The sequence below is a fragment of the Cupressus sempervirens genome, chromosome 11 (assembly GCF_028749045.1).
Source record: "Cupressus sempervirens isolate cs-2001-9-10 chromosome 11, ASM2874904v1, whole genome shotgun sequence".
NCBI classification, from domain to species: domain Eukaryota; kingdom Viridiplantae; phylum Streptophyta; class Pinopsida; order Cupressales; family Cupressaceae; genus Cupressus; species Cupressus sempervirens.
This window is the reverse complement of record NC_143128.1, coordinates 83,247,159-83,264,077: the sequence shown is the minus strand read 5'-3', so window position 1 is coordinate 83,264,077 and position 16,919 is coordinate 83,247,159. Positions and strand designations below refer to the sequence as shown.

Genomic DNA, 16,919 nt, shown 5'->3' with positions numbered 1-16,919 from the left:
CAAATAGGTTCAAGGAGAGAATAGTTTAGCAACAAAATTTCACAAGTTTGCCATTTATTAGTGATGCACATCAACAAACCAGTTTTTTTTATGTAGGACTGATAATATCTGCCAAAGCTTTCATTTCAATGGCTTATAACAGGTGAAAGGGCATTTCATGAGTACACATCATATTTATACTCCAGTATCAAAAGTCCCATCCAACAGTTTTTAAGTTAGCCAATACCATCACAAGAATTGGATCCAACAACCATTGGCTTATCCCCCCTCAAAAGGCAATATCTTTTTTGATGCCAAAATACCAAAATAGAGTAAATCGAAGTAGGTGTTTATATACACTTGCGGAGCTTATAGGTGTTCGAATGCAAATATTTCAGGAACCATAATCCAAATATATTACTTTTAAAAAGCTCAGTAAGGACAAATTCTTCATTTTCTTCCATAAAAAATTACAATAAGGATTCTTCCTTGATAAAAAGAATACAAAAACAATGAACTACCTCAAAAAGGAGTAAAATATTACAAATATATCAACACGATATCCCTTTGACCAAAAGGATAGCAACTTATAATGACAAGGATTTAATGATATAATATTAGTGTCTGGATCGACTCCAAACCCTGAAAAGCCAAAAGAGATATAAGCTATTCTGGTAGGTGCTTTGCCACGAAATATTTACCAAGATAAAATGAAATATCCAGTATCTTCCAGAAAGAATAAACCTACCCTGGCGACCGAGAGCGACCATAATGTCTTCTTGGGCTGCGGCTTCTGCTTCGGGGATGCCTGCAGCATGTAAAAATCTTTCAATCACGTAACCCATAAAAGCTTGCAAGCTTGATCACAATATGCAAGTCATAATCACTTAGAAAGTTTTGAATAAACTCATAGAGATGTAAAGGGATTAAGCATACTCTAGACAAGTGAGTTGGCTCAGTGAAACAATCAAACATCAGAATACAGAACCCCTTGAAGTTTTGGTAAAATTGGTTTTTGACTTAATTAAGTTTAAATAAACCAATCATTTTTTGGAAAAAGAAAAGTTAATTCAAAGTTTCATTTGGAGATCAAAGGGCAGGTTCTTGCAAACTTCCCTTCTTATAGACATGCTCTTCTGCCACCACTCTAGTAGTTTGTTACAGTTATCTAGACTGGAAATCTCAAAGCCACCACCTCACATATCTACATCCTAGGAATTTTATATAGCATTCCCTGAATCATAATTCTGCAACCAAAACTCGTTTAGACATTCTGACAGCAACTGCTTCATACCTTACAGGAGAGCGACTGCAACTTCGGCTGAAACTGCTGCTGCGGCTGTGACTGCGACTGTGGCGTTTATACCTGGCAATTCTGTTTGTCTCAGCCAGTTTTTCCTGCCTCTGTCTCTCTTGTTCACGCTTTTTTGTCATTTCAACAACAGTATCCTTCTTAACTGCAATTGTAATTAATCACACCCTGAGATTTTTACATATCATTAACAGTAATATTAAGGTATTGGAATGCGTTAAACCCTTTTCACAACATACTTTGTTTGTTCAGCTGCTTGCTCATTATCCTCTTGAGACGTTCTTGCGGAGTTTCTTTTTTCTCACTCTGTTGTTGCTTTGATGGTGCCCCATTAGTGCTTGAAGCCTTGTGCAACTTTGTAAGTGCTGATGAAGCACTGAGTCAAAATTTGCAGGATACATCAATACCAACATATCAAATCAATATGAAAATAAGAGGAAGCTATGTTTAATTGTTGCTGAATTTAAAAACACTAAAGAATGCCTCATCTGATCTGCTATATGCATTATGATTATATACAACGATTAGAAAACATCAACAGAGTTCGTTAATCTAAATTTGATGTACCAAAAGAGTACACATAAAAGCATATAGGCTACTGTAGCATCATCATCCAGCACAGGTGGTGGTCTTTGTCAAACACTTGGCCACTGGGAATTCCATGATTTTGTATCAATACCACAATGAAGAGGAACTTTGGCACTTGATATAAGGGCCTTTACAAAGAGTAGCTTTACAGAAAAGCATATAACCACTGTTTTATATAGCGTAACCAATTAACAACCTAACCAAGATCAGCTTGACTCAGAATTTCTATCAAGCTAGCAGGAATTTGATGGGAAATATTATCAAACACACTTTATTGCCTCCAAAGTCCAAACAAAATTAGAAATATATATTGGACATCCAAGGTCCGACTTCATCCAAATTATTGCAGTAGAATTTATGGTGTAACACCATCTCTAGGACACTACCATAATATGTACTTCAATAAGACAAGCACACATTTAAGATTCTAATTTGACATTCAATGACATGGCAGACCCTTTTATGTCTTTTTTGAAATTCCAATAAACCGACAAATAATCAACCATATAACAAACAGAAACTTAGATAAGCAAATTGTGCAAAAAGTTATTTGATGCCATTATTAAAAATTTCCAGAACTCGGATCTAAATCAGAAATACATAGATTTTGAACAACAACAATATTCAGAGATATCAGATTTCCACAATCCATTATATTTAGCATCATACACAATCCATTATATTTAGATATCAGGATTCGATTGTGTATGTATGTTTAGCATCATACACAATCACAATCGAATCAAGAAACCTATGTAATAAACAGCAAAATTCTTCCATATAGAATGTGAATGCAAAACCCAACACAAAATAGTGAAACAGCTTGATAATGCCGCTGGAGTACCTGACTGATGTTTTAGACTCTTTCTGATTTCTTTCCCAGTCAGGTGCAACAGACACAGCTGGATCCATATGAAGAGCCTCAAGAATACGACCAGATGCAGGCCTGCAATTAAAGCGAGAATTTTAGAAAGCACAAGCCTAAATACATCAAAACTTGGTGGATTGATTTGACAATTTTAGAAGTCATAATGGAAATATCAATCCCAAAAGATCTTCAATATAACCAAGCAAGCATCTAATATCACATAAGGGCTCAGCTCGTGTGACTCGAAAGAGAGCCTGCTGCTATGAGATTGTGAACCCTATGCCCAACCTACATCAATATCATCCAAATTTCTGCCTTAAGGGGTTAATGGGCAGTTTTTAGAAAAAGCTGGAGCAGAGCAAAATTGAGGCCAAGTTATCGTTGCAGGTCTTAAAGGTCCAGTGCTCCGACCGGTTCAGTAAATCAGCTTGAGATGGAGGTGATGGTGGTGGAGCGACGCCTTCCAACTTGAAATCATGTGTGTCTGACGTGCCCCCAAACTCTGTAATGTACTCAATCTTTGAAGTTGAATCACGTCCCTTGCTCCGTCGTCTCGACTCTCGTGAGTGATCATCTCGTCCTCGATCATGGCGCCTAGTGTATGGTGAAATAGATCGTGACCTGGATCTTGATCTGTGTCAGCCAAATCATTTTTTATCATGACTATATATACCAATCACAATATATTTCAAGTAAAAGTGTGAACTGTATAGCTCTGAAAAAATGGAAAATGGTGTTCTGCATACATCCGTGACCGAGAATAGGCTTCATAAGTTGGACTTCGCCGAGGCTCCCTATAAAAACACATTAGTGTCAGTCTAATCAGAGCAACCAATTTAATTTAAAATGACTGAATCAAAAACCAGACATGCAATTTGATATAATAATAGGAATGAACCTTTATATAATGTGTAATGTGTTTAGAATTTGGTTTCGTACCTATAAGGATCATGATAAGAGAGACGACTCCCTGCCATGCGAGCAGCCTCTTTCTCTCTCTCTCTTTCCTGCTGAGAAGCTTTTCTTCTCTCCTTACGACTGAGTTTCCGCTGCAGAGGTATAGTCAGTGAGTTTATATTTAATATTTATAGGTCACTAACAATTAACTGGCTTTAAAATATATGGACACATTAATCGTGGTCCCTACCATGGCAGGATCACCTTTGGCCACCTCCTTCTGCCGTTTCTCTTCTTCCTTTGCTCTCCGGTCCATATAAACAAGCCAATTGAATCTTTTCACTCCATAGTCCTTTGCAATTGCTTCAATTTCATCATCTTCACTGTCATCAGTGCTGCTGTCCTTGTCATCTTCATCCTCCTCTTCTTCGTCACTCTCTATAAACTGGGTGTCTTCTTTCCCATCTCCTTCATAAGCAAATCCAACTTGGGAGTATGTGCCTTTGTTTAATGACATTTGTTGTGAGGAATTTGACCTGGTTATGCAAAAGAATATCTGTTATGAGATGAGAGCATAATAAGAGATCATTTCAATCAAGAACAATCCCGTTCGTGTAAATCCGCCCTAACTGCCCTAACTCTTGATATCTGGCAGTATCATCACTGTGTGGCACTACCTTCATCCTTGCAGCTAAAGCTTCTTAGTCATCTAATCTAAAACCATGAGTCACTAGTGATAGCAGCTAAGTACTTTGACCGCATCGAACAAGACAGAACACAAGCACAATGCACAGATGCTTTCATGAACATTGTAAAATTGGTATTTGCAAGTAGTTAAAAAACATTAAACATTAAGTTTCCAACAATTATAGAGTTATGGTAGTAGCCATCTACATCAACAGTCAAACAAATCAAACTCCAATGCAAACTTGTTTATTATAGAGTCTGTATCAGGTTTGTAATTCAGGAGGCAATACACTAGTTAAGAGACTTAATGTACTATAACTATAAACTGAACAAAAATTATTGAATTAACAATCAGTGAATAGCTGAACAAAGACATTCTTTATTCCAACAAGACGGGAAGACAAGAAGGGCAAACTCTTAGAGATGTGCATGTCTTCTACTCCACTTATATGTTTCAAATTCAAATAATATATAGGTTTCCAAAAAAGAGATTTGTAAATTAAGATTCTTAATGAAAATAGAAAAATTGCCACTTGGTGATGACCCACTAGAATATTGGAAGTATTTATTGGAGATATTTATTTTGGTAAACCCATTTGTTAAGAGCAATTGGATCCATTCTTCTAGTTCTACAACAAATGAGGAAACTAATTATGTGAAATTTACTTTGCTCTCCCCACCCAACAGAACAGGATATGCTGATTCATTACCTCTGTTAGTTCTAGGTAAACCAAGAACAAAATCCATACTGATATCTTCCAAGGCTTATTTGGTACAGGCAATGGTGAATACAATCCCAAGTTCTGACTAGCTCCCTTTGTTGTTTAACAAATTCTGCAACTTCTAACCATCCTCTGCACATTCCTGTAAATCTGAGGTTAATAATGCCAATCAAATATCAATTTTATTGTTTTGTCAATTCCAAAGTGTCCAACAAGTCCTCCAGTATGTTTCTCCTTCATGATGTCATCCCTCATAGATCCTCTAGGTATGCACAATTAAATTCCTTTCAACAACATGTCTTCCTGAGAAATAATCAGTCCACTTATCTTGCTCTTTTATCAATTGATTCTTGCAAGCTTTTCAAGATTCTGCAAAATCAAGATGAATTTCATACAAATGTTTCAAATCATCAAAACCATATACGTCAACTCTCATTTATGTCAGAAAATTACTTCTTCTGCTCAAAGTATCAGCAACTTTATTTGACTGTCCACTCTTATGTTTCAACGCAAAGGAAAAGTTCTGCAAATACTCTACCCACTTCATGTGTCTCTAATTCAACTTATTCTGACTTCCCAAATACTATAAAGCTTTATAGTCAGTGTACAACACAAAATCTTTAGGCATCAAATGATGTCTCCACTTCTTCAAACCTTGAACAATAGCATAGAATTCCTCATCATAAACTGAACTATGAAGTAGTTGTTGATAGGGGAAAGGGCCAATCTGATACCACCTCACGCAAGGCTGATAGTGGAAAGGGCCAATCTGAGATTAGAAACAATCACCTAACAGCTTGCCAAGAGTACACACAGAATCAAACATGGAATTGCAGCAAAGAGATAGTAGAATTCATAGATTTACTGATGATAAAATATACCGTTAACTAGCAACCAACATGCCCAGTTGTAAGGCTTTCTGAGTTGCGGCCATGCAGTGAATTTACAACATCAGAGTTTGAAACTGGCAATCTTTAGACTTGTTACTATCTGCCTTCTCTCATACTAATCCTATGCTCTTCCTCCTACTTTCCTACATCAAATCCAAGTTCTTATATAGTCAGCTAGAGCACAAGTCAGTCAGTCAAGCATTTAATTACAATATAGGTCCGGCCTTGGAGCTGTAGACCATAACTCAAGCAATGGGCATCAATTGTTCACGCACTCTTAAAGATAGGTCTAAACACAATTAAGGAGTCGGCTCCCAACTGCGCTCATCATAAGAAACCGTGCCAAAAGAAATAACATGTCACGTTGGATGAAATCACAGGAAACAACGACTAAAGAGAACGCTCCAGAACTCGAAGCAAATGACTCATCAGCTTTTGAGCTCTTAGGATGAGGATATAAAATAGGTCCACAACAAGATGTTGATCATGCACCATTCAAAACTCCAAGCATCAACAGCTGGTTCACGAACAATGGACTGGTACAGAAAACAAAAAATGTTTTTTGGTTGATGCAAGATTGCACATTGACCCAAGATGCTCTTGCATCATTGTGACATGTACTTTGTCTCAAATGATTAATGCAAAACTCTCTATGAAAGAACAGAGTACAGCATTCATCGTTTGCTTGCATCCGGTAGCTGCAATGGTCAAATGAAAGGCACCAGAAAACACTTAAACAGGCTCTTCATTGTGATTTTGTTCAAGGACACCATTAATTCTATTTTTCTTCATGACAAGTACAATTGGGTTTCTAAAAAAGTGGGCATTTCAAAGCAGCCCCCAAATCTATCACTTAATCTCATCATTCTCTATAATTGATCATAGGTATAGTGAGTTGTTCTGCGATTATGTACCAGAGAAGACATCAATTGAATGTTTAGCATGAATTTGCAAAGGCGCACTCAATGAGGTGAAAACAACTTTGTATCATGAGAATGTCTAATCCATTGGTATTCATGTATCATTGATGGTGGTGTTGAGCACATGCATTCATTGCAACCTTTGGTTCTTCAAATCTAGTCATGTAGTAGGGAAAATGTCCCAATTTGAGCAATTGCTTTTCAACAATACTTCACATTTGTCAAGGACACTTAGTTGGAGTTCCTCTACATTCGACATATAGTAACATGCTCTTTAACAATGACATTCCTAAGTTTTCACTCATAGACAAACATTCAAGGTTGTCCCAACAAATCACAAACATCTCAGGGCACCACAATCACAAACCACATTACCGTTGAAGGGTTAGATAGGAAAAGCTCAAATATCACTATCAACTAACACAAATTAGGTGAGGAAGATACATATTCAACATCCTAGCAATCTCTGCAAATATCACATTTTTCTAACTTCTAGCTTGAATGACATGAAGAACTTTCCAATTCATCCAAAAGTATGTGTAGAATTGACCTTCCTCATGCTTTGGTGACAAGAATTTTGCAATGGAACAATAGGCTATGAGTCCATATCGATATATGATCCACTTCTATTTGCTCAGATGAAATTGTAGGTAGCAATGAAGAATAAAAGACCACTAGTCATGACATACATAGTTCTTATGTGTATCACAATGCATGGTTGACTCTTTTTGAGCCTTCTTGCCAATCTTCTTGAATAACAGAGCCTCCTTGCTTAAGCACTTGACGGCAAGCCTCCTATCATTATCTCCCTATGGCTTGGCACCTAGAAAAGAGTTTCATATCTATGGACATCAGAATATCTCTTGAATTTAAACTACATAAAGCATAGGAAGTCCACAAGATTTCACTATTTAAAAATGCCACTTTGTCCAGATGTGGTAATGAAGGCCCCTATATGTTACATGACAACTCAATGTTTCTCAAAATCTTTTATATCAAGCATTGTAATGCATGGAGAGGATAGATGTGTTCTGGTATAAATCAGCCTTTCTATTGCCATAGCTACCATTACATGTGCTTTCCTTCACATTACCTTGGATAAGATTCCCCTCAATCACATCATCAAAGTTGAGTTCCCTAGACTACCCGTCCAATAGCAAGTTAGCCCCTCAACATAATTGAACTTGTGGTCCGCCATCAAGATAGGCAACATGATTTTCTCTCCATGTGAATTTGTGGACCTCCAAGAGAATTATCGATTAGTTTTTTCACTTTTGTCATCTAACCTCCTACGAGCACCCTTGATCACTTCAAAGAACATTTTCATGTTTTCACTTTGACATTATAAGCCATCCCAAGTGTCTTTATTCACTTAGTGTCAATAACACACTTTTTCATTCAAAAAACTTATACAAAATTCTTCATTACCATTTGCCAAATAAGTGATCTATTTACTTGTTAACATTGAAAAGTGCAACCATCTATGACTTCAACGATTGGTTGCCTTGCAACATGGCATTGGAACCCTTGATGCACACCCAAGATGTTTGCAGCTGATTTTGTCCCTCAAGCTTGGATGTATTTCCCTTGAAACATTTTGAATCACATTATGCCTTTCCCTTAGCTTGAAATTGTACCTAGAAACCTTTGCTCCTCAAAAAAGCTATATCGTTCACTTCTATTTCTTAATTGGCAATGACACCATTGGCAACTATTCACAACAATGAATCAGAAACAACTTAGAAGCCATATTTTGTACTTACAATTTGACTCCAAAAAAAGTACATGTTCAACACTATTCAAGCTAACCCATCATTTTTGTTTATTGTGTTTCCCATGTTGAATTGATCAACACTTTAAAGCCATCCAATAGCAACAATTTGCTCCTTGGTACCCATCTAAGATTATTTGCACATATTAGAATGGTAACGCGACAGATCTCATCTTAAAACCAAGTTCTTGACATCCTAACTACTTCAACAGTGAATACAAGAGTGAATAAGCTTTGCCACCAATGATATGAATTAAGATGGTAATATTAGAATATTATTATATTATTACTTTAATGGTCAATTATGTGATATATTTAATTCTTTGTAGATAAGATCGTCTTTAAGATCTTATAGATTTCGTATTAGAAACTTTCTATCTTGTACATTTGTAAATTCTTTATAATGACCTCTTTGATCATTCGATAATACATCAAATATTTTACCAATTATTTTGCGTTATAGGTAATACAAGGGACAACACACTACTCAAAATTTTGATCTATTATAGGCAGCAATTGTGCAAAATCAAACATTAGATTGAAGATTACTGGATAGATAAACTAAAAGTGTATTCAAATTAGGCAAACTCTACAAGAGAGATGCATGTCTCCAACTCTGCTTTAATTCATTAAATTCAGCTATTGTAAAGCTTTCAAAAAACAGAAAGTTTTCTTACAAAATGTGAAGTAGGGTGCTTGAAGAGAAGGAATCACCACACTTGATAGTGATTTGTGACACTGAAAGTTGAAATAGGCAGGGAAACAAAGACAAACTTATTAGAAAAATGAAAATGTTTGTTATTTTCGGTAAACCCATTAGTTGAAGCGACTAAAAGTGTCATTGAGATTACCCAGGATGTTCTATAGATCAAGCTAATAAAACTTTTTTCTTATGCTTACACTTTTACAGTTAGATTTTGGCAGTTACATCATGTAAGAGTGTGGGCTTCTAGAATTCATTCAAGATTTTTAGATTGAAGGTATGAACATTCAAGATTTTAGTGTAAAGTAAGGTACAAACATTTAAGGTAGCAAGTGTAAAACCCTGCGTAGAACTAGGTTTGTCTATTTCACCTTGTTCAATGTAAGCAAATACCATACTTGTAAAACCTCACACACTTCAAGCCTTTAAATAGAGCACAACCTGACAACTGGTACAGACAAGAATCTACACAGAAACAGTCCCCATTTTCCATTGTGACATACATAACCCCCAAACAATTTGGAAAAAAAGATACATAAAAAAAATTGAACCAGAAAAATTCAAGTAATAGTGGTGTAACCTGATGGCTGAACCACAATATACAACCATTGCATTAACTTCCTAGAAAAGTTAAAATTCATGAAACCCCACACAGTAAGTTACATCCATTTTCAAAAAGAAAAGCATGAGATACATCCAATAATTAAAGGAGACCTGCACTTCAATTCGATCCAAAATAATAACACATTAAATAGCTAGAAATGCTAAGGCATGAATTGAGAAACAAATACAGAATCATGAATAGTAGCAGGATATAAAGTACACATGTTGATCAGGATCTAAAATGTGCCTAAGGAAGTCTAGGCGTTTAAAAAGCCTGGATCCTGCCTGAATACACCCAAGTTCATTGGGGTGAACCCAAGCAAACATTAAAAAACATATTTTAAATTTTTATTTTATTTTAAAGATGGATTTCACATCACATGCAGCACTGTGTCTTTTCTTTCATAAATGATAGTTGGTCTCTGATCAAGATCTAGCAAGCTTCTGGTTGTCGTATGCACTAAATTAAAATTAATGATGCATTTCAATGGTGTCTTCATTTATTTTTTCCAAATGGCAACAACTGTATGTTCAATCTGATGGCCAAATCGGAGCTCATCTCTTTGGGCATCCCTTGTTCTGCTCACCATATAAAGTAGACTGCCACGACTCGAGAAGAATTGATCCATGGTTTAAAAAAGATACCACAGCAGGAAATAGAAATCTCTCAAGATATAATAGTTTTATCAAGGATTGAAACCTATATAAATATTCAAGTTAATAGAACATTGCACAATACCCATACCCAAGTCAATCAAATCGTGAACTCTTTGTAAATACCTTGCAAATCTACAGAGCTCAAAGACATCGTCCCTAACTCAACAGTGACAAAATCAAAGACCCGGTCCTAGTTTGTCAAAGGTGGAAAAGACCTCATCCCTCAAAACTCTAACTCATCCAAAGAGCCCAAACCCTATCAAGAGACAATACCAAGAACCCTGTCTCTAGCTCACCAAAAGGGTAGGAAAAGACCTCGAGAGCTATCCACCATAGAGAATTAGGATATTTACCATTATAGCTTGTTGTTGAAAACTATTACAAGAATTTCCCACCATAATGAGCTTAAAGGATTACCTTTATGGCATGTCGTTGAATATCACCATATGTGTTATCCACCATAAAGGATTTAAACATACCCGCCATTATAGCATGTCATCAGATATCACCATATGTGTTATCCACTATAATGGATTAGGGTAACTACTATTATAGCATGTCATCAAGAATCACCGCATTTTACGCACCATAATAGATTTAAAGAATTACCTTTCTGGCATGTCTTCAGATATCACCATTTGTGTCATCCACTGGAAAGGAGTTAAGATATCTACCACCATGGCATGTCATCAAGCATCACCACATGTGTTAATCAGGATTTTTACCATTATAGCTTGTCGTCGAGAACTGTTACAAGAATTTCCCACCATAATGAGCTTAAAGGATTACCTTTATGGAATGTCGTCAAATATCACCATGTGTGTTATCCACCATAAAGGATTAAGACATACCCAACATTATAGCATATCATCAAATATCACCATATGTGTTATCCACTATAATGGATTAGGGTAACTACTATTATGGCATGTCATCAAGAATCACCACGTTTTACGCACCATAATAGATTTTAAAAATTACCTTTATGACATGTCTTCAGATATCACCATATATGTCATCCACCATAAAGGAGTTAAGATATCTACCACTATGGCATGTCATTAGGTATCACTGCATGTGCATATCATCAAGTATCACCACGTGTTACCCACCATAATAGATTTAAGATATCTACCACTATGACATACCGTCAAGTATCACCACATGCACTATCGACCATAATGGATTTTAAGAAATCTACATAAGTAATGAAAATTAATTTATAAGACATGAAACTTCAATGTGAGATCATCGTTTCACAATGAAGATAACAATATAGAAGTGTCTTATCATTGTGATACTATCACCTCACAATGATATTCATATCATGGGTATAAGGAAATCACCATGGACTCTCTAACATGGTGTTGTCATGATATCTACCATGAACCATATCAAAGGGTGGAATAAAGGTTTTCACCTCAAACTTCTTTCTCACAAAGAATAACTCATTAAGCAAATACCAAATTTTCAACCTCGTTCAATTTTGCTTCTGATGAACTATCAGACTCCCTTTGAAACTAATATCAACTTCAGACCCCATAGAAAGTTTCTTTTTTTTTTGACATCCATTTGTGTTTTGATAGTTTCCTCTCTTCCTTATTACGAACTAAAATTTATACTTCATGTGTACAACTAGTACAATACTTTCTTTTCCCCAGACTATATCTTGTCAAACAATTGCTTCCTTTTATTTGTTAGATCTTAAAATCTTAGTATATTTTGGGAGGGACACAGTAGGAGCAATCAGGTCAAGCTTTCAGTTCTGGTAGGCAATCACATCACTATCATAATTAGAATCATTTCCATGTCAATCCCTATGCTAGCTGCCATTTTTGGTCTCCAATGGTTCACAAGATCAATATTTGGACTTGAAAAACTTTATTCCACCTTCAAACACATTTATCATGGCAAATATATTGTCATTCAAAATCAACAAAAAAGGAAGCTCGTCAAAGCATCTTTCTCAATTATCAAATCGTACCATTTTATTATTTTATCATTAATCACCTATATTTAATTGGGAACCCACCAGCACAATGGTTAACATTAATCACTAGCAAGCCCGCACAGGTTACACAATCAGCTTGAGGTTGTTGTTAGTTCCCCATGGTCTCGGGTCCAAGTTAAAGAGGTGAGACGGCTAGTGGGTGGGGGATCTCACTATTACGATAATAGATAATTGTCTATTATTAGTTAATGGTAATCTATTGTAAATATCTAGTTAGCTTTAGTTAGTTGTAGCTTTTTTCGCTTTCTCAGCTAGAATAGAATGTTTCTATTCTTTACAATCGTTTCCTAAGGAAAGATTGTTTTATTCTTTTGTAATGACCTTTCGGTCTCTATTAATAACAAGCAAGTATTTACAAATTCCTTCGTAATATGGTATCAAACCCTATTTCTTAAAAAAAAAAACAAAAATCATAATTTCCTCTTTGAAATTATCAAACCCATTTTCGAAATTATTTTTCTGTCATCCTTGCTTCGTCATATCAAAATCCTTTTTTTTTCGAACAAGGATTTTGTCTTAGGGTTTTCGTTTGGGACTCCATTATTAGTGAAAATCGCGGTTTTGCCTCTTGAAAATCGCGAGCTTCAGATTACGTTTTTCCTTCTGCCTCAGAACCTCAACATGACAGATTAGTGGCATTTTCAACCCCTGCAACATATGATAAACTATACCCTATACTACCATTTGTAGGAAAAAAAAGGGCTTGCAAAAATCACAACTTCTTGCAACATTCGAGGTCGTTTCTTGACTGCTACAACTTAACGCCTCTTTCAGCACCAGCTTTGTCCATTTTCGTGCATCTTTTTACAACATTTTGCCATTTTTCTATTGTTTTTGACCTACATGGTCGCAGACCTGTTTTTTGCTCAAAACCATATTTTTTTAGCTCGAAAAAAAAAATTGATTTCAAATTCTTGGTGGGTTTTTCGAGAGCTCCACTAGGTTGTCGTCAAATTTGTCTAGGTGCCTCGATTTTTATGCCTCAATTTTCGAGCCAGTGGATTCAAAAAAGCGACAACATATTCTTTTTGGGTTTTTTGAGCTCTCTTCTAGGTCGCTCTCCAATTTTTCTGGGTCTTCCATTTTTTACCTCGGAGAACATGCCTTCACAGATTTTCACATTTTTTCATTGAAAAACGTACCATGGCATCTCTAACAAATATTCTGCTCGAGCACAACTCCAAATTCAATGATCAAAATTATGGCACTTGGAAGCAGTAGATACTTGCAACTTTTGAATATCAGAACACCGATCAACTTGTTTTGGGTGTTACGAAGCGTCCAACTACTCCTGGTCCTAACCGAGATACATGGGATCTAAATAATCGAGAGGCGGTGATGCTTCTCAAATTATCCATGGCTGATGATTAGCTTTCTCAGATTCCATCTGGCAAGACAGTTGCCGAAATTTGGACACATCTCAAAGGTCTTCATGAGACTTCTGACAAAAGCAGAGCTTTCTTTCTGAAGAACACTTTGTTTTCTATTGTCATGGATGAGCGAACCTTGCTCCAAGCACACTCAAATAGGATTCAAGAAACACCTGATCAGTCGCTTACCATCAATCACAAGATGGAGGAAGAGGATATTGCGGTTATCACTCTTCGGAATTTACCAAAGTCCTATGAGCATTTTATCGAGACTCAACATCACGTCTTCTGGTGTTGATTTGAAGTTCACTGATCTCTGCACACTTCTGCTTCAGCAAGATCAGTAGAAACAACAGTTCGGTTACAGCTCCACCTCAACAAAGCAAGCCTTTGCTGTTAAATCCTTTCAGAAGGATAAAGGCAAGTTTTAGTAGCCATATCAACAGAAGACTTCTGCTCCAGCATCAGATGGTTCTCGAAAGAACATTCAATGCAACTACTACCAAAAGTTTGGACACATGAAGGTTGAATATCGGAAACGCTTAGCTGCACAATCTAAGCAATCAGGTTCACAGCCCAAAGCGAATAGTGCAGAGTACACTAAGCAGACGGAGTCTACCTTTTACGCCTTCATGGCTAAAAGGCTAGCAGATCATGTCAAGTCATCTGCATGGTACACTGATTTAGGTGCCTCTCGTCATTTCACTCACCGCAGAGACTGATTTACTAACTACCAGCCTTATTTTGATTCTATTATTTTTGGTGGCAGAGAAGAGTACACAGTTGTCGACGAAGGCAACATTCAAATTCACTCTGCTAGAACATTCTCCACACTTGGATGTCACTTTCACTTCGCATCAGTGCACCATCATTGATCGAGTGACTACTGTTGCACTGGGTCTTGAGGATCATGGTCATTTCAAACATGAATCCATCTCTCATGAGAATAAATGGAACACTTAGCACTCATTGGATCTAGGTGATGCTCACAGGGGTGAAGCACCAGGACTTCCCAAGAGGTCACCCATCCCAATACTACTCCAGCCTGAGTGTGCTTAACTACGGAGTTTCCTCCATAGTTAAACCCAAAGCTTGCAACCCCATTTGCAAAACCTTCACCAAGTGTTGTGCCTTATTAACCATTCATTAGAAAGCCCCTTAAGCTCATCAACTGATAAGTAGGAGATAATTTCCACAAGAAGTCAAATTGTGATATTGCTATCAAGATTTAATTGTGTGATTTTGAGTCAAACCATTGACCCATGTTTCATGAGTAGTGATTCAACATGAATCCAATGAGTGCTAAGTGTTCCATTTATTCTCATGAGAGATGGATTCATGTTGAATCACTACTCATGAAACATGGGTCAATGATTTGACTCACAATCACACAATTAAATCCTGATAGCAATATCACAATTTGACTTGCTGTGGAAATTATCTCCTACTTATCAATTGATGAGCTTAAGGGACTTTCTAATGAATGGTTCATAAGGCACAACACTTGGTGAAGGTTTTGCAAATGGAGTTGCAAGCTTTGGGTTTAACCATGGAGGAAACTCCGTAGTTAAGCGCGCTCAGGCTAGAGTAGTACTGGGATGAGTGACCTCTTGGGAAGTCCTGATGCTTCACCCCTGTGAGCATCACCTAGATCCAATAAGTGCTAAAGTGTTCCATTTACTCTCATGAGAGATGGATTCATGTTGAATCACTACTCACGAAACATGGGTCAATGATTTGACTCAAAATCACACAGTTAAATCCTGATAGCAATATCACATTTCAAACTTATTGATTATGGTGATTCTCTAGACTTAGCTATGTTAGTACACTTTGGCATCAACGATATGTGCACTTAAATGTGCATTATCTCTCACAGCTTGCTCGAGATGGGCTTGTTATTCGATTGCCAGAGATTCAAACTCAATAGCTTGGAGTTTGTGATGCATACCACGCTAGGAAGCAACATCGCACACCTTTCACCAGTGGCGATTCATGGTGCGCTTCTCAAGTACTTCAGCTTGTTCATGCTGATATCTACGGCCCTATGGCCACTCCTTCTATTCTTGGGTCTAAGTATTTTCTATTGTTCGTTGACGATTTCAATAGAAAAATGTGGGTGCATTTCCTTAAAAAGAAATCAGATGTATTTCCTAAGTAGAAAACGACTCTGGGAAATCTATTATTGTCTTACATTAGACAATGGGGGGGAATTTTGTTTTAATTCTTTCTCTAGCTTCTTGGATACTCATGGCATCGAATGCCAGTTAACCACACCCCACAGACTACAGCAAAACAGTGTAGTTGAAAGTCAAAACAGAACAATCACTGAGATGGCTCGATCCATGCTCGAACACAAACATGTTCCGTAGAAGTTTTGGGCAAAAGCAGTTAACATTGCAATTTAACTGGTCACCCACAGTGGCGGTCAAAAGTAAAACCCCGAAAGAGGCCTGGCCAGGTTGCAAGGCCACAATCAATCACCTAAAGGTTTTTGGCTCCCTTGCTTTTGTTTGAATCCCTCATGCATCACGCACCAAGGTGGATGCCAAGAGGCAAAAACTCATGCTTGCTGAATACAGTAGTCTTCACAAAGCCTACCGTCTGATCAATGTTGAGACATCTTGTCTCATCTAAAGTCGTGATGTAGTCTTTGATGAGCAGCGTAGACCATTCATGCTTGTTTCTCCTATTCCTGATCCAGCAAACCAACCTATGAAGGCTAATGATCTAGGAGTTCGACTTCCATTAGGTCCACCTAATGGGAAGGCTCTAGTAGCTCTTGCAGCTCCAGTTATACCAATGATCCTTGTACAAACACCTCCAACTTCTCTTGCAGGATCACCTCGATTTGTAGATGCTTCACTTGAGTTTGATCCCAATTCTTCTGATGAGGACCCTGATCACCAAGCATCTCCTGATACTAATGTTGGTTGTTCTC

At 37.0% G+C, this 16,919-nt stretch overlaps 1 protein-coding gene across 3 annotated transcripts in view; it reads right to left on the bottom strand.

Moving 5' to 3' along the window:
- Positions 1 to 371: 371 nt before the first annotated feature.
- LOC149528332 (CLK4-associating serine/arginine-rich protein) overlaps positions 372 to 16,919 on the bottom strand; it is a 57,155-nt gene continuing 40,607 nt past the window's right edge. For 2 of the 3 annotated variants that reach the window (XM_089811729.1, XM_089811731.1), the window contains 9 exons: positions 3,895 to 4,180; positions 3,687 to 3,796; positions 3,494 to 3,541; positions 3,159 to 3,380; positions 2,724 to 2,825; positions 1,531 to 1,667; positions 1,274 to 1,436; positions 728 to 787; positions 372 to 621 (listed from right to left, as the gene is read on the bottom strand). In XM_089811729.1, the coding sequence (XP_089667855.1) occupies positions 597 to 621; positions 728 to 787; positions 1,274 to 1,436; positions 1,531 to 1,667; positions 2,724 to 2,825; positions 3,159 to 3,380; positions 3,494 to 3,541; positions 3,687 to 3,796; positions 3,895 to 4,180 (1,153 nt within the window). In that variant the 3' untranslated portion in view covers positions 372 to 596. The remainder of the gene's footprint in view (positions 622 to 727; positions 788 to 1,273; positions 1,437 to 1,530; positions 1,668 to 2,723; positions 2,826 to 3,158; positions 3,381 to 3,493; positions 3,542 to 3,686; positions 3,797 to 3,894; positions 4,181 to 16,919) is intronic. The other variant, XR_016359207.1, reaches the window with a different exon arrangement.